This window comes from Haliaeetus albicilla, chromosome 5 (assembly GCF_947461875.1).
Source record: "Haliaeetus albicilla chromosome 5, bHalAlb1.1, whole genome shotgun sequence".
Classification (NCBI taxonomy): Eukaryota; Metazoa; Chordata; class Aves; order Accipitriformes; family Accipitridae; genus Haliaeetus; species Haliaeetus albicilla.
Window position 1 is genome coordinate 44,747,773 of NC_091487.1, and position 18,243 is coordinate 44,766,015.

Consider the following 18,243-nt stretch of genomic DNA (forward strand, 5'->3'; position numbering starts at 1 on the left):
TCCCCCCCCATACCACCACCCTCGCCCCAGCGAGAGGGAGCCCGGTCGCGGCGGCAGTCGGGGAAACTCTCCCGGCGATGCCCTTTATTACAGCCAGTCCCCGTACAGAGGGAGCGAGGAAGCGGGGCCGGACCGAGGCCGCCCCCGGCCGCCCACCCGAGCCCCGCGGCACCGCCTGAAGGGCCCCCCCCTTCTCGAGGTTCCCCCAGCAGTCCCGACGGCGCAGGCCGAGCCCCACGGGCGGGTCAGACGTAGCCGGGCTTCACCGACAAGCGGCGGCAGTTGGGGCAGCCCCGGGTCCCGTTGGTCTGGAGGCACCTGCAAAGGGAGGAGGTGGGTTGCGGGGGGGGGCCCTGCGGCCTGAGGCGCCCCCAGGGCCGCTCCCGGTGCTGTGCTGTGGGCGGTTAACCACACAATAACACCGGGAAAAACGTCCCTCCCGTCACGGGCAAAGATTTCATCTCTTTTTTTTCCACCCGTTCCGCAGAGGCACTTCAGCGCGTTCCTCTACCAGAGTAGGTTCCTGTACTGCCGGAGACAAATCTGCAGAGCTCGCGGGGCACCTCTGGCTGCCGAGTACTTTGATCCCGATTTTGGTGTCATGGCGAGGCTGCGATTTTAAATTCTCAATTTTCAGAACTAAGTGTTTCGTTACACTCGCGTTTCTTCTAAAAATAAAGCGGGGGTACGGCTAACTTCTTTCATGGCAGTAGCAAAATAACAGACTGAACACCTTCTTCACCTGAGTGTACCTCTAGACAAGAGAGAAAGTGGGGGGATTCGGGGGAAAAAAAAATCCAAACTGCCCCTGGGAGTGAAGAACTGATTGCCCAAGAGGAATTAAATGAGAACCTGTGAACTGGGCTAAGCACCTACAAGGTGAGGACACGGGTGAACAATCAGTTAGAGGACAGAAGTGGGAGTGGGATGGATATTATGGCTAAATCACCCTCCAAGGCCATGGGATTCACAACGCTGCAATGGGATTCTGCGGGGCACAGGTAAGCAGGACAAAGACCTGGGGAACAGCATGCATAGGACTGTCCTGCTCTGGGCACGAACAGCTCTTTCCTATGACTAATGTCACGACAAGGATCTTTAGTACTTCCAGCTCATTACTTTAAGTGGAAGAAGTGGGAGCAAGGCAACGCCTGGAGCTGGTTGTTCTTCTCCCCAATGGACTCTCCACACATGCCACAGTACAGCTCCATCTCCTCCACGCATTCATGGAACTTCACTACATGGTCACGCAGTTCTTGCTGCTGCCCCTTCGTGCGATAGATCCTTTCACAAAGGCAGTGGAGCTTCAGCAGGCCAAGCTGCACGTGAAGGGCAAAAACGTAAGAAAAGTGAACAAGAAGGTGAAGACAGAGCAGTAACAGGAGGAGTGGAAACCACTACAGCCCCATCAGCCAGCTAGAGAAATAGCGGCACAGAAAGCTGCCCGACGGACAGCATCAGTCATAAGGACATTTAGTCTCTCAGCACTTCCTGCAACTACCCCTACTTCTTTGTATCACAAAAGGGGACACCAGGTTTGAGGGACTCCGCAGCTTTTTCATCAGGACGGTTTTCCTGAGCTAGCCATCACATATACTGTATTATTTCACTTCCCTTTACCTCCAGCCAGCACAGAGTTCAGCTGCTGCTCAGGGCAATAATATTTTTCAAGACCCCTAATCCTCTAGCTCTCTGCTTGTTTCATACCCCATTTTTACTGCTTCCCATTCCCCTTTGTTTATCCTGCTGCGACTCCCTCCCTCCCTTTTCAGACTTGCACACTGATGGATCATATGTGCAATTGCCCACAACTAAACATTTCACAGCAAAGCAAGACCCCAAGCATCAGCTGGTTAATACAGACATGTTAACAAGCAATAACAAGTCTGGATACTTCAATGCTTGGCTTCTTAAGTTGCCTTATAGAAGACTACAGAGAGTGCTGAAGAGAAGCTGTAGGATCCTACCTTGTTCCCTAGTCCCTCTGCCAGCTCCTGTGCCTTTTCAATGCTTTCCAGAGCCTGTGAACGGAGAGCATGTGTCATGAGTTCTCAGTCTGATATATCAAAACCAGACTTGTATGAATGGCCTATGGGAATTATTAAAAGAAAGAGGTGAAGAGGTACAGAGCAGAATTTAGATAAACAAGCATCACTGCAACTCTGGAGATGCAAGATAGCTGTCTGGCAGATTTCCGTCCTCTCCCAAAAGTTCATCCAGAAGAAAAGCTTGGTTTCTGAAAGACCACAAGTAATCCAAGAGCTACATTTCTGTTCCAGCCACAGCGCAAAGTAGGGGCATGGTGTTGGCAGAGGCTGGTGTTTCCAAGCAGAGAGAATACAGACTTATTTAAACTCAGTCACACATGCTCATTGGGGTTGTGATGAAGCACAAGCAAAGCAAGCCTTTCCCCCATCCTACCCTACAGGCTCTATAATTGTTGGGCAACTCTAATTTCACTTGTATAAAAGGGGAGGAAAGGGATCAGCACCACCAACACACCACGCTCTTCCATTTTTTCCCTGCTATTCATATATCCACTTTGTCCTACTTACTCATGGTGTGATGTAGGAGTGAGTGTACTGCTATCTGTCTTTTTCAATCTGAAGGAAAGTATTTAGCATAGCAGCTGTTATACCAAATGAGTCCCTACTTTACCCTAGATGCCCCAGTGTTCCTCACTGTTCTGATCATCAGTCTCTGTTTTCCAGAACTATTGAGACGTGCTTCGGATTTGTCCAAGGGGAAGAAGAGGTCTCCCTTGTGATGCAGTAGTTTTCAGGAAGAACATTATAAAATTTCTACCCTATAATTTGGCATTACTGCTATTCTGGGAGAAGAGGACCAGATGAGATGAAAGAATGCACTTCGAATGCAGAGATGGCGGCATTAGATCTGTGGTGGCAGCCACAGCCTGGGATAAGGAACTTGTAGAAGAGGGAAGCAGGAACTGAAGGCTAGCAGATAGAACATAACTGAGAGCTGTGCCTACTAAGAGTGACTGTGTACTGGAAACCCCTGAAATTAATGACTGGGACTAAGAATCAAAGTGAGGCATGTGGGGTGGGGGAAGAGACGCTGAGAAATCCAGGGGACAGTTTGTCGTGGACAGGAATATGAGACTGCACAAGAGTTTGGGCAAGCAGGCTGGGACAGCAGCCTGGGAGGATCTGCAATACCATTGCCTACATGCAAATAAAAGGAAATAGACTAACTGGCCGAGGAGACCGGGAAGATGGAGGAAGCTAGGACAATAGGGAATCAGCAAGTAAAAAGTTAGCAAACTGATTTATTAGGTAACTGATATTGGGATGAGTAGCCTGAGAAATGGAAACTGGGACTGGCAAGCTGAAGAACAGGCTTGGGTGAGTATTCAGGGCTGTGACATTTGAGGAGGTCACATCTGGGGCAATGGGCATAAGGTGCCTGACCCACCAGGGCAGACATTCCCTCCAATGCCTGGAACAGAATACAAGATTCATCTATTCATTCTCTTCTTTTGTGGGTTTTGGTGAGATTAGGACTCTGTGCAGAGCCCTCACCAGGCTCTCAAGTGAGAGCTGTTTGTGATATCAGAGGGTGGTGATGGCTGGAGGTGGGATCAGTGGATGTAGGGGTTTGATGAGTGCTCTGAATATTCTGTTATGTAGAGGCCTACCTGCTGTGTCCTGTCCCATTCTTCTGAATGTGAGATACGAGGCTGGGAAGGGATTACACTGAGCAAAGTTTCTAACTACACGGTTTCTTCTTCCATTGCAAACATAGTGTTTACTTACTGAGATTGCAAGGTGTATCTTACCCAACTGATTCCCTGCTGTAGGCAATGTGGATGCTGACAGCACCTTGATCTTGTCTTTTCTGACAGACACATACCTGATTTCCTAATAGCTGGGATGCTTCATTTGAGCTAAATTTTTTTGTCTCTCATGAGAGTGGTAAGAGTGAATCTTCATCATATCTACACCCAAACCAGCATCCTGATGTGGCACTGTGCAGGCACTCCAGGTTGTTCAGCACTAGTTCAAGGCTAACCGTTGAGCATCTCATTCTGCAGCCCAGTAGTGTTCCTGCAATGCAATCTGCTGCATCTAGCACAATCCGGATTTTAACACACATACATTGCCTAAGCATTTTCAAAATAAGGAACGTTGCCCCTTGTACTACACTGACCGGTTATCTATTCCCAAATGATTTCCTGCTCTCATTTCTCAGTTTCACATCACAGTTTATGTACCTTCAGAGTTTCTCTAGGAATTGGATGCCACGTTTGCCTGCAAAGCACATGGTGGAGCTGTAGAGCTGTCTAAGCATCATCACTATCACAACAATGAGCTTAGTCATATAGCTAAAAAGTAGGCAGTGGAATCTATTTCAGAGCATAAGCATAAGCTGATTGCCTACAATGGCGGGAGTAGGCTTCCTTTCCTCAGTGCTGGTTTCTCAGTGTAGTGCTTAAAAGTAATCAGGACTGACTAATGAGACAATTCCACAAGTCAGCAGTCTGACTCAGAATAGATGTTCATACTGTTAGTAACAAATTCCTGGCTGAGAGGGACTATTCGGAGAAATGTAACTGTACAAGCAACAGACCCTGTTGGTAGAACCAACGGGTACAGGTCTCTATTGCACTTTGACGGGCATATGGTTCAGAAAAAGACTGTATGCTCTAATCTTGTCTAACAAACTTCTGTAGAAACAAGTTCGTAACTGACCTTGTCCAGCTCCTTCTGGATCATCCAGCACTTAGTCACTCCTAGCAGCACCTGGATCAGGCCCAGGCGGTTTCCAATCTCTGTCATGATGCTCATGGAGGAATCATACCGAGGAAAGGCTGTCTGCAGAAGCAGGGAGAAAAACACATGTTTTGCTATGGCCGGCTTTTCACACCCTCTTGCTATCCCCTCTGTCCTTCCTGGCAGGAGAGTGCTGTACCTGCAAGTCTTTGCGACTGCGATGGATATCTGCAAAGCACAGCAGACACAGCGCTTGCAGAGGCCGGTCACCATGCTGCAGGGCAATCTTCATGGACTCCTGAAAGAAATTGTCTTTGGTCAGTAAAAGAGCTTGTTCCTGCTTCAAAACAGCAGCGCTGGGACTGCACACTCCAGCCACTGAAAGGTCAGCTCCAAAGAAATGGCATAATCTTTTTAAGTCACGTAAAATCTTGTTCACATGTTCCCAACCCAGGGCCATTCATAGACCCCAAATTTTGAGGCCCCCTGGGCTACTGAAACCACAGCTCTAAGACCAGGAGGCAGCAGGAACATCTGGAATAAAGCGTGAATGCCATGGTATCTTTTTTCCTCCCAGTCCTGTAGGCAAGATCCCCTTGCCTACAGCCCTGCGTCTGCCTGCACCCTATACCTCACAGCAGTCCATAGCATCTGCCAAGCGCCCCAGCTTCCGATAGGCCACTGCCATGTGATACTGGCTCATTGCACGGTACTTCAAGCTCCAGCCCTTTCCATAATCATTCACCAGCTCAGCTGCTTTACAAGGGAAGAACAAGGCTTTCTCGTAGTCCTGTAAGGCAGAGAAACAGACAGAGAGCAGTTACAGCAAAAATAAATCAAAGAAAAAAAAAAAAGCAACCATTTTTTATTTACTAACACTGCAAAAGCTAGCAGATTTCTGTACACCTTTCAACTCCTGCTGCTCCTCTTCCACGTGCTGTATTTCACTAGATGTTTTCACTGGGTATCAAATGGTGGAAGGTGGAATTGCCATATACTGAATTCATATTACTCTCTGGGTTCAGGACACTGGGGCAATGACATAGCAAATGAATTTTATATAGTATGCCATCAACTTTACTCTGCAGGAACCATTTACCATCCTCTATAACCAAGGGCTGAAAACTTTCTCTGCTCTTAGATCATCTCTGCTTTCAACATCTACATGGAGCCCTCATGTTCTCCATATGGTGAGTCAGGATCTTCAAGAGGCTGGTTATCCATCATTGCAGGAAACAGGAACAAAGAATCATGGCCTCACCAAATCCACAATAAGTAAGCATTTTTCTGCATTAAAAGTGTTTTAGAAAGAAATCTAATTTTACAATAAGTACATAAAACTATTATCTAAATATCTAACCTCATTCTCAAGTAAGTTACATGAGACTGCAGAAATGAAAAATGAAAAAGTCCTCTTACTTTTTAATTCTCCAAGATGCACAAAGGAAACCACAACTTTTAAAATTTCTTTTCTCCCTTCTTATTTCATACCTTAAAAGTATCCAGCACAATGTTCTTTTTATTTTTGGTATTATGAGGGAAGTTTACTGATAGTTTTCAACACTTCAGTTGGTAAGTCTTCCATTAGTGACAAAACCCAAGATTTTGTGAGGAAAACCTATTTGTTGCTGTTTGTAATAGAAGTTAGAACTGGCAAATCACCCCATCCTCAGTTCCTCCCTGTTTTTGCTCATATAAATAGCTATTTGCCTGCGATAGTGGCAGAAATAGAGAATCCATGAGTTCTGGCTGCCAGCCCTGTGTGCAGACAGTACCTCCTCTGATGTGATCTCCTTTGAAGCTACATTTGATCTTTTCAATACACAGGAATATTCACAGCTGCTTCTGCTGTGCTATATAAACATTACACTAATCCTCCAAACCCTATTGTGAAGGAGAGTACTCAGTGATGATTTTACAAAGCAGAGATTTTAGCTTACAACACTCTCTCAGTATTTCACTTCCTATAGCAAAGAAATAAGCTGAAATTCACACCATTTCCAATTCTTTCCTGAAGCCATAAGACAACCACCCTTCCATCCCTTAGGTTACCGCACCTTTATCTGGGCGTAGAAGTTCCCGAGGCTGCAGCAGACTCGACACTCCAGCATCTTGTCATCGTTGTTGTGCGCATAGCGTAAAGCTTTCTCAAAGCACTCCAAAGCCTTCTGGAAAATGCTGAGGCCCAAGAAGGCATTGCCCATGCTGAGGCTCACCTGGCCATTCAGCTGCAGGCTCACTGTGGTACCCTGCATGTTCAGGCATGTCTTACAGTAAGAGATTGTTTTCTGGAATTCACAGAGTTTCTCATTGCTGCGAGCCAGGTTTAGGTAGCTCTCTGTAAGGAAATCCGGGTCTTCCAGCTCCCGTGCTGTGTCAATCTGTACCACTGCAAACTTTAAGTAGAAAAGACAGTGTTTATAAAAGTGTGTAATTTATTTAAATACAGCTCAAACACCCACAGAGTAGCACTCTGTACTGGACAACTGGCTCATCTCCGAGCGGTCCAGCAGCCCAGATTGAGAACCATCCTATACATTGAGCAGTTTATCTGGTGGTTTAAAAGGCCTATGAGCAGTCTGAAGAAACCTCTCCACACAGTCTTTGGGGCAAGGAAAATGAACTAGGCTGGCAGTTAGTGGGGGAAAAAAAAAAGCTGTTAAATGGCCCTAAAGAGAAGTAGGTGAAACAGGAAACATCTGACACAATGCAGCTCAGTTTTCTTTCACTGAATTTAATTTATTCCACTTTCTCTGGAATTCTTAAGATATTAAAGTACTCTAATAATAAAAGAAAGTAAGCAAGCGCCTTCTTTCATCAATGTTTTACTAACAAATTGCAGTCCTGACAGTTTTTATTCTGTAACCTTCAGGATTCATTGCATACAGTTCTCTTAAATGATCTGAAGTCTTTTTCTTTTAGACTGCAAACTCTTCTGAGCAGCGACTGTTTTGTGTTTTGTGATGAACCAAGCACACTGCTGGCTTGAATTAATACCAGTAGCAAAGGTAAATATCTAGCAATTTTCTCAGTATGTGTTTTCATTAGAGATTATCAGTTAGGTTTATGGATAACAATTCCCAAGGGCACCAATTACTTCCTTTTTGTATAGTAGCAACACATAATAATTTAAGCTACCAGAACATTTTACATTCTTCACAAAATTAAAAAAAAAACCACAAAAACCCAAAAAAACACAAAACCCAACCATAAATTGCATATGTTTGGGTATATATGTTCTCAGATTCCTTAGCCCTTTAGGAAAGCTGCTATGTGGACCCAGTAACGTGCATTAGCTCATGCTTCCCCACATTCCCTTACCTTTGTACAAGTTCTTCATTATTTCCTGATTGCCACAGCCTCTTTCCTTGGTGTGAAGTAATTTTCCTCTCCAAAAGAGATTGAGCATCATAACCCTTCTTAAATCACAGTTAATTTCATGCCTTTAATTCTGACACCTCTTCTCCTGTTATTTCCTCTCTCAACAGTTTATTGCTAAAGTTCTCCTTCCTCTATCTTTGATCACTCGTGGTGTAAAATCTTCAGTTTGACTGAAGCCATTTTTCCTTCCTAATACTGGGAAGAATTAGAATTCACATACTCTGATCTCACTTTCTGCTCCCTTCTCAGGTAATGAATTACCGTTCAGGTATACTGAGCTCACTCCTTTGCCTGTTTCTTGTTTTCTGTGAAGCCTTCAAATATTTCTTTCAGGTAGCCACATCTTACCTTTTTTGCTTCTCTCTTCCCTAATCAGTCTGTTGTTTCTGCCACCACCCAATTCCACATCACTTATCAGAATTGTTTTTCTTCAAATGTTTTCCAAGTGTATTAACACCACTCTTTTCTTGTTCATCCTAAGTATTTGATTTTAAGATAGGGCTTTGACATGTGCATGGGTTTACTAGTAAGATATCCCCCACCCCCTTCTAAACAGAGCTACCAAAAACTTTTCAATGAGATGTGGGCACCCCCTTCCCATTTTGTGCTAAGTGCCGAATGTTTATCAGTCTAGTAAGAGGCAACCAAAAACATCAGGACAAGAATATCAAGGCCCTTCAGCAAGACCCTATTTCACGCTGGGATAGTTTCTTAGGACTATTACAACATCCTCTTGCCTTGTCTTCCAGATTCCTGAGTCACCCTCCCAAACACTGCCTGCTGCTCTCTGTATGCATCCTGTTACTTCTCAGATCTATACATCAGCCTCTTTTTGTTCATTTAATCAAACATTTTTATCCTCATGCTCTTACAATGTAACTTCAGCTTCTTTTTACTACTCTTTCATCAAGCCCAGTATCCTTCCTTCTATGCTGTCCTGACAACTGGGAGCCCCTCTCTGACCATAACTGTCAGACCCCTCCCGGAACGTCTCTCAATCCTGCTGCCAAAAAAGCATCCTCTTTCCCCTCTTAATCAGCCCCCTTGCAAACAAATAATTGTAATAAGAACCAATGTAAGATCTACATTAGATATCAAACAGCAGTTGAACAAGATAACAGAGGTCTCCACAAGACTGCTGCTTATTCTACAGAATCCACTTGGAAATCTCTTTTCACACTGACATACACACTGTAAACAGCTTTAAGTGGAGCAAAGGCCCTGTTTTCATACCTTTTCCCGAGGCCTGATAACATGGTGTGCCTGTATGTGGGGAATAAATCAAGAAAGGTCCCCATGATTAACTGGAGAACCTCAATAACCTGGGAATCCTCAGGGACCAGACCCAGTGAAAAGTAGCATTCTGTGTATTTTATGGGCTGGAGCTATTGGTCAACGCAGTGATTATGGCAGCCCGCAATATGCGCTCAATAGCTGGTATGTTCTACTATATACAAAACAAAACCCCCGATTTCACATTCTAATCTCCAGCCACTCTCTGTAGTGGGTGCGACACAATGGCATGCATGCATCTCCAGTTCGCCTTACCTTCAGCATATCTTTGTATCTGCCCATCTCTGCGTGAGCAGTGATGAGGCAACCCAAAACCCGAAACCTGCCAGCAGGATCCGCAGACTTCTCCAAAACCCTCATCCAGACTCGCAGGGCCTTTTCGGTCTGATTAGACTGGTAAAGATGGAGTCCTTTCTCTATTTGTTGCTTTGTCTGGTCCTGACCCATCTCCCATGCATTAAAAAGCCTCATACACTAACCTCTAAGGACAGCAAAAAGGAATTGCACAGAAGAGAACACAACATAAAATGCCCTAATAGAGGAGGGCAGGTTGTGTGCTCAGAAGGCTTGGAGCCATAAAAGCCCGCCCAGCCATGTCAGGGGGCTGGAGCTGTGGTAGGCAATGGCAAGAAGTGGTTGCTCAGCACTGAAGGTAGAATCCCAAATCCCCTAGGCAAACGTCTTGCTCGCTAGGACTCCATCAGTGCATTCGCCCATCCAACCCCATAAACAAAAAGGAAAAGCACAACAGGGAGAGAAAGAGAAAAATCTCGGGCGACAGGAGTGAAACTCAATCTGAGCAGCCCATGCTGGTCTCCTCCGCATTGGCTACAGCTGCGCCTGCCAGTCCTCGGCTCACGTGGCTCCCAGGAATGCTAGTCAGGCTCCCCAGCTCCCAAGGTCACGGCGAGCCAACTGCCCACCCCTGCCCGCCGGTATGCAGCTTATTAATACCTCGGGAGAGACAATCAGCTGCAGTCACAGGGATGGCTCGGTCGTCTCTTTCCCCTCTCTCTAGCCATCACCTTTTACAAGCAGTGGTGGTGGTGGGCTAGCCTGGGAGGTAGCAGCCTCAGCTAGGGGTAGTAGCTTTAGGAACAATACATGCCTTAAAAAGTAAGGTATGAACTAGAAGGCTCCAGCACGTACACACGTGCAGCATTATACTTGCGACAATATGCCCGATACTTGCCAGGCACAAATTCAGCCTCCCTTTTGAGGGCCTCAGCTGACAATATGGACTGTTTCTGTGGACAATGGTCAGCTCTGTCACAGATTTGCTGCAAATAAGGCACTGACTTCTTAATTTCAGGGTCAATAAGAAGCTAACCATCCTGAAAAACTTTGTTCATGACTGACTGTTGCTCATGGCCATCAGATACCCATGACAGTCCTCCAAGAGTTTGCAACATAAATTGTCAAAGGCACTGCTGAAGTCCTGCATCCAGAACCTGCTCATCTTTTACGATGAATGACAATAATGACCCAAAGCAACAGATTTCTGCTCCTTCAGACTGCATAAAAGAATTGTCAGCCCAATTAGAATATAGCTTTAACGCTCCTACACACATCTAGGAGTCAAGTTTCATACCCCCATTGATGTGCTGCATTTTTAATGGGCTCAGTCTCGGTTATCTCTAGATTTACTCTGTCCTTCATAAGAAGAGATACCAAACTTGCGGGGGGAGGAGGGGGTGGGGAATGCCTCAGGGAAGTCTAACATTTTTCAGATACACAAGTCCCAGACACCTGTTTTGGGATCATTTTACAGGCCAAAGAAATTGCAATTCAGAGTTTTAACAACAGACCCACGTGCAGAAGGAGGCATGTCTCCAGCTGCCTCCCTGCTTCTGTGTGAATTTGGTGGCAGTTCTTCCCCAAGCAAAGGTAAATACCAACAGAATCATCTCATGGGCCACCAGTTGGACCATCCAGGCCTGTGGCACGGCTGCCTAAGGAAACACAAACCCAAGGGAGCCTTCCTGAGGTAACATCCCTAAGGAAAGCAGGACACAAAAGAATAAGGAACCACAATCTACCCAGAGGCTTTATATCATAGCAGTCATGATCTTAAGAGATTCCATCCATACTTTTATCCAGAATTTCCTCAGAAAAATATTTTAAAAAGGAAAAGCATTTTAAATGGTAGAAAAGTCTTGCTACAATCAGACTGGTTCTCTTTTGGGAGCTTATATACTCTATTATATTTAAAATATTTAATTCAGCATTTTTTTTAAAGCAGGTGCTAATGATGTTTCAGCATAGACTCTGAGTACTCTCAAATTCTGGAATTAGAAACTGGAAAAATCTACAGAAGGCTGAAGAAAAATTAACGCTGAGGCACAGCTGGTTAATGTGCAAAAATCACTTCAGCAACACCGTTAAAATTATTATCTAGGTACTTTATAGATTTTAATTCTGATTCAGAATTAAGAAAGTTTATCCTCCCTACATTAATTCTTATATGTCTCTCTGGAGATGGGTGGTGGGATGGACATAAGATGCAGAAGACCGCTCCCCATGGAAAGCACTGATAATGGTGAGGCCATCAGATTTCTGGACTTGGAGAAGAGGCCAGGGACAGCAACCATTGGAGTCTGCTACATGAAAGAATCAAGCCAGGACTCAAGAAAGGGGGAAACAAAAATCATATCATTCTTTGCTGGAGCAGACTACTTTGCAAAATTAGCCTTCCACAAGTAACCTGGCTGTAACTCAAACTTATCCTGATGCTTTTGGACCACTTCACCAAAGCACTGCTCCCCTCAATATTCACTCTCATATCCCACAAAGAATAGGCAAAGTGAGAAGAGGATGCCTTGCGTTCTGACAAAGCCCATCTAACAGGAGGGAAATGATCTGTCCTGCATTTTGTTGATCACACTGTATGTACTTCCGTGCTCTTGAGTTCTCCTATGAAATTGTGCTTAGTCTTTTAAGAATCAACTTAACTCACCTACTGAGATAAAAACTTACCCTAGTAAAATGAGGGTTAGATCCATCAGGCTCAAACTGGCCGTTTTCAAAACATGGAAATATACTCTGATATGGAACATACCACTCTGAGCCCGATGCAGCTGCCTAAATAAGGAGGGGTAAATGGGTAGAATCACCAAGACATTGACTACCTGTGCTGCTTTGAGAAAGTAATGGCAGAATGATCACCACTCTGTGGCTCAAGATAGCTCTAGTTTGTACAAGATTCAGGTATGGCTTCTATGGTAAATGATCCACAGTTTCTTCTCGGTAACTGCAAATAAGTAAGCCTGGAAGGTGCATAGAAACACCAAATTAGGGAGTCTCACCTGTCATGCAGTGGAGCTATACACGCAGTGTAGCTAATCATGCAGTCACTTCTTCTGAGTGACCACATTGAGCTGCTTGTCTTCCTCCCTGCTGCTCTTCATAATGTATCCCCGGTGACTCCTGGCCATTTGAAGACAGCAGAACATGGCTGGTAAAGTCAGGAAGATTGGAGACTGGAGTCAAAACAAGTAGTGAAAGGTGGAGGCAGATGTGAGAGGAAAAAAATTTCTCCTAAAACATTCAACATCAGGACTTGCATTTACAGGTTTGTGTATTTCCTGTTGATGTTGATAAATATAACAACTCGTGAAATGCTGATTATTTTCAGAGATTAATACACTGGCTCTTATTTGTAGTTTAATTGTCTACTGATTGGTGGTGGCCTTTTAAATTAAAGAAAAAAGCTTCAAAAAAAAATAAAAAAGCCACCTACCCAGAGGGATCTAGTACCAGTTCCATAACATACAACTGACAGAGCTCTGACTGCTTAAGATGAGACTAGCCAACTTTCTGCACAAGTAGGAATCTTCCATCCCACCTAAACAAACCCTTTCTCTGATTCATTTGTTTCTCTCCATCCTTCACCTCAGACCTACTGAACTGAAATCTCTCCAGCCTCCCTTCTCAACAGCTGCAAATTAACTGCAGGGATCCCAGCATACTCTGCAACAGTTGGTGGCTCAGCGCCTCGCTTCACAATTGGTGCGCTGCGGGGAAAGGAATGCAGCACTCAATCCTGATGCTTGCAAGTGCTCTCAGATTTACAATCATGTAGGAAGTAATGGGGTGAAACAAGAGTATGCCAGATAACAGAGGAAAAGGACACGGAGGAGAAACATAGCTGCCCTGAAAATGCTTGCAGTCTCTGAGATGCAAGACAGCAGAAGGAAGGAGTAACATCACTGCATTTTAGGAGCTTTCAGAAACGTGGCAAAGTCACAGCCATTGTGGTACTTTCCTTCCAAGAGAGGCAATATTAATGTCAAACTCATGGCAAGTTTCTGAATGAATTATACTTTGCCTACACCAAATATTTACTTTTTTACAACTCATTTTATTTCATGTGATTAACATATCTTTGTCCTAAAAGCAAAGCAGGTGACTTTCACTTATCACAAAACCTGAGCTAGTAAGTAATCCCAACCCATTTGGGGTTTCCCTGTGTAGTATTTCCAGGACCAGGATCACTGGGGACTGCAGATACCTTCATGGAGCACAACCAGGAGATAGGTTCAGCAAGCCTGGCCATGTTCCTGTAAGGGGTAAGGAGGCAGTGGCGGGTATGGAGCTCATAGGAGCAGTACGAGCTGGTGCCTATTTAATCCCACACACCAACCACGCACATATGCTGTTCCTATATAGCTGAAGTCTGGTGTTATGCCGAAGTTATTTAGCCCCTGAAACACCATGAAGCACAGTGCACAGACAGGCAAGGGGCTATGCAGCACCAGTTCTGTGAGGCTGGATATGCCTACACCTCACTCCCCAGTGTATCACATATTTGCATTATCCAAGCTTTTCTGTATCTAATGTCTAAAGGGGACATGACTACCAAATGAAACAAAATGGAGGCTAAACCACCAAAAAGCCTTCTTCATTTCTACTCAAAGTAGTTCATCTACATAGAGGTAAAAATCCAGGGCTATATTATACACCCAGAACAAGCGGTACTGAGCCATGAAAATTTTTGTGGCTCATGCTAAGAAACTGGAATTTAGTTCTCTCATCTCTCTCCTCATCTTCCCACACTTGGACCCCAAAAGAACCTCAAGTTTAAGACACAAATACAACACACAAGGACTCTTCTCAAACAGTTTAATAGCAAATAAACAAAGGAAGGTACCACACTTGGCATATACAAAATGACTTGTTGTCGGTGTGTCTGTGCAATTAAAACAGCTTTAAGTTGCCCTTTGGGACAAAAAGAAAAAAAAAAAAAAAACAAACAAAAACACACACACAAAAGGAAGAAAATTCCTTTAACACATACTCGCTCGTTCCAAACTTGTAACAAATCTTTTCATTTTTAAATCCACTACACAAACTCTGCGATCAGATAAGCAACATGTGCTCCTCTGCTTTTTAAACCATTAAAGTAAAATCCGTAATTCTCTACAAAGTACAACACAATTTCACACAAAAAGACATTTTGTTTTGCAAATCAAAACAAGAAAAAAAAGGAACAGCTCAAACAAGGTAAAGAAAAGCATTTCTACGACTGAACCACGACTTTGAGTTGATTAAATCCCGTTACTGCAGAACAGACTCTACATTTGGTCATAGTGGCAATTTGTTTTCTCGTCACATTGTGAATCACTTTACATTGTTTTCTAGTAGAAAAGGCAAAAAACTGTACAAAACCCCTAGTGTTAAATACAATGTTTGTACCAATAAAAAAGCCCACAGGTTTGTCTCCAAAATGTAAATTTTCTTTTTAAATTATTCACAAAAAGCAGCCAAAAATCAGAAAGGCAGCTGCTGCTCCACTGTCTCAAATCCATTAAAACCACCACAGAACAATTAAAACAACCAAAGAAAGAAAAGGAAAGAAGAAAGGAAAGAAACATCCAACGTTTGGCATTTTGGTTTTCTTCAGATATTTTTCCACAGGTTTCCCCAAAGTTCCTTATGGAACCAAATGCGCGTGTACAGAAATATATTAGCAGTTACTCAATCCACTGCAGGGTATCAGTGCCCCCCACTGACACACAGCCCTGTGCATTCAGACTGTGGGACTAACAGCAGCCAGCCCACAACCCTACCTCCCAAATAAACAAGCCTCTCTCCTTTTTTCATCCAGCCTCATGCTTCATTCCCAGGTATATGGACCATATCCAAACATGTTCTGTCTTATATGCAGGTTAAGGACTGTCTACACAAGTCTAGCCAATATCTATTGAGAACATAGTATCCTCAGCCAACTTGGGAGTAGGATAGGAAAAAAAAAATCCTTTTGCATCTTTGCCTTATCCCAAATGCTGGGCAAAAGTAAGATTTCTATCCAACCAAACACGATTCTTTTTCTCAGCAAAACCCCTTCTCCTGGGATTTCAATTCCCATTATTTTCTACTGTTAAGATACCTACGCTAGCTTGCTTCTCCTTCTGACTGAAACTTCATCACAGCACACACTCTTCAGGTGCCTTCATCTAGAAGCTACATCCCAGTTTCTACCAGTGCAGATGGTATGTAGGGTAGGGGGAGGCCTGCTACCCAGAAAGCAGTAACCTGTCCTAGTTCAACCTGCAAGCCAGAAAAACTGCTTAGCTCATTACCCAATTAAAAACTAAACAAAAACTAAAAAAATCTCCGTAGAGATTCCCCAGCGAAGGCCCTTGAGAAGAGAGCTGGGGATGGTACCCTGTTCAGGTAACAGCTTCAGAGGCTGTTGTATTGTGCTTGTCACTTGGGAAAAGAGCCACCAGTTGTAGGACCAGGTTTACAAATGCTTTCTCTGGGATATTTCAAACACTTTATTTCAAGAGCTAACCTAGATCCTTCCAGGATCCTGCCACCAAGGTCTGACTAATGGTATTAAAACTGGGGCTGGACTTCACGAAAATGTGCCCTGAATTATACAAAATGCTCATAAAGAGTGTTTCAAAGGAGCCCTGGCTTCAGATAACTTTGGAAACAGAAATAGTGTGAAGTTCCCCCACCTTCCTGCTCCTCAGCTATTCCCTTCCACCAGAACTGCCACTCCAGGAACAGTGCAACCAAGCCCCCTGGGAGCCTCTGACAGCACTGGAGATGGAACGAGGTCCAGGTGCTCTGTCAGGCAGACAGTCTAAGTGCACAGGTAGATGCCCTCAGGTGGCTTCTGATCAGATATTTGTCATACCAAAAACATCAATTTAAAGGATACCTTTGAAACCCATTAAATTACTCAGTTTTTGCACAAACTATAGAAAACAGAGAGGTGAAGGTGATATATACGAGGGTGTGAAGAAAACAGCAGGAAACATGCAAAACATTTTTGGGCACTATCTTAGTTTGAAAGATTAAAACAAAAACATCACATTTTGCTGAGGAGATTGTAGTTACAAAAAAACCAAGCATGCTGGAGCTTAACAAAATACAACATCAACTTTGATCAAATTTTCACTGCAGACTGATAATCACACAGGGAAGCAGGGGGGAAAAAATAAAAATAATAATAATAATAATAATAAAAATAATAATAAAAATCAATAAATGCCAGGGCAAAAACGTAGCTACAATCAGAAGAAAATGTAGTTCAAGTGTTTTCTGCTGATACCACTCAAGTCACAAGTCTGAACTCATAAAAACACATGCTGTCTCCTCAAGCACAGAAACCAGATCAGCAAAATGTGACTAGGAAGTCTCCTGAAAGATTAAGTCACACCATATAATTGACTTTTTCTTCGAAACTGTGTTTTTAAAACTAAGCACACAGAAAAAACTAAGCCTAGAAAGTGATTGGCTGTATGTTCACAGAAATACAAATACTCCACAAGGTATGCTAGCAAGGCTGCTCTGAAGACAATTACAAAGAATCAGATTCACAAAATCAAGTGGTTATCTTACGAAGGTCTAGAAAAATAGAAATTCTTTTATATTCAAATGCAAGTTTAAATATTCCCCTTCAGCAGTCTTTCTAGCAAAACCAATTTGGCAGCACAAAAAAAAAAAAAAGAAAGAAACAAACGTAATAAAAAATACACATCAGCATCAAAGGTCAACACAAGGTCAAAGGTGAGAGTTCAAGCATCAGAGAAGCTGAAGAGACAAGGATTTGGACGATGTACTTGAACGCCACATCGACATGCTTTAGGCACAACGATGAACAAACGGCAGGAATCTAGAAAAAAAACAAACCAGAAAGAGGGAGACCCACTGAGTTACACAGAGCAGTACATCCAAACACGGAGAGAGAGAACAAGAATGGGCACTGTACAATGAGATCTCCTGGGGAAGGGAGTTGACAGGGAAGGGCAGCACATGCCAACGATGGACAAGTAAAAGTCAAAGTACATGAAGGACACCAAGTAAACATCAAACTGCCAGAAACCAAATGGAAGCAGAGGCCTGGATTTCCCTCTCAACACCCAGTCTGTGGAGCACTTCACAGCCTAGTGACACATTGATTAGCCTGCACTCACCTTACCCCATGCCCAGTGTCTCCACTAGCTCTGTTTAAGAGAAGAACAGAGCAAGCTCCCTCCCCAGGAGACCAACTCCAAAAAATACAGCTCCAGGGCTAAAATCTGCCCACAGAGAATGAGACCATGAGAGACAAGACAGAGGACACAAGGGATTCACAGGTGGTTTGACGGCTGAGACTTTTCTTGCATCCTAACATGGGAAGTTCTTAGGCAGTGGTAGCCCAGGAAATCTGTGTTCTTTCCTTCAGCTACAGTCCCTTCTCATTCCCTAGGAGCCCAGGAAACTGGGGGTGGGTGATTTGGAATGGGGCCAGGGGTGTGGGGGAAAGATCATACAAGACAAAAACTCCACGCATTAGAGAATAATTCCTTAAGACTTCACTGCAAGTTAAGACTTGTCCTAG

At 43.9% G+C, this 18,243-nt stretch overlaps 2 protein-coding genes across 19 annotated transcripts in view; both read right to left on the reverse strand.

The window, feature by feature from the left end:
- Positions 1-33: 33 nt before the first annotated feature.
- RAPSN (receptor associated protein of the synapse) lies at positions 34-10,310 on the reverse strand. 2 transcript variants are annotated; one of them, XM_069784623.1, is made up of 9 exons: positions 9,663-10,310; positions 6,791-7,129; positions 5,365-5,523; positions 4,933-5,031; positions 4,713-4,835; positions 3,286-3,459; positions 1,968-2,021; positions 1,120-1,319; positions 34-318 (listed from the first exon to the last, which is right to left on the reverse strand). In XM_069784623.1, the coding sequence occupies exons 1-9, from the start codon at positions 9,876-9,878 to the stop codon at positions 246-248; spliced, it is 1,437 nt and encodes a 478-aa protein (XP_069640724.1). In that variant the 5' UTR covers positions 9,879-10,310; the 3' UTR covers positions 34-245. The 2 variants fall into 2 exon arrangements, with proteins under 2 accessions (XP_069640724.1, XP_069640723.1); XM_069784622.1 differs by lacking the exon at positions 3,286-3,459 and having other exon boundaries at positions 36-318; positions 9,663-10,284.
- CELF1 (CUGBP Elav-like family member 1) overlaps positions 6,996-18,243 on the reverse strand; it is a 72,912-nt gene continuing 61,664 nt past the window's right edge. For 15 of the 17 annotated variants that reach the window (XM_069784621.1, XM_069784620.1, XM_069784614.1 and 12 more), the window contains one exon: positions 14,515-17,535. The gene's annotated coding sequence lies outside the window, so the exon portion shown is untranslated. Of the gene's footprint in view, positions 7,130-12,712; positions 12,887-14,514; positions 17,536-18,243 lie in introns of those variants that run through there. The other 2 variants (XR_011324834.1, XR_011324835.1) reach the window with 2 other exon arrangements.

Coding starts and splice junctions, on each gene's coding strand:
- RAPSN (XM_069784623.1), bottom strand. CDS start 9,878: ATGAGGCTTTTTAATGCATGGGAGATGGGTCAGGACCAGACAAAGCAA. Junction 3,460..4,712: donor TCCAGAAGGAGCTGGACAAG/GTCAGTTACGAA, acceptor ATTCTGTTCCAG/GCATTGGAGGGAATGTCTGC. Junction 319..1,119: donor TCCCACTTCTTCCACTTAAA/GTAATGAGCTGG, acceptor CTCCCTTTGCAG/GTGCCTCCAGACCAACGGGA.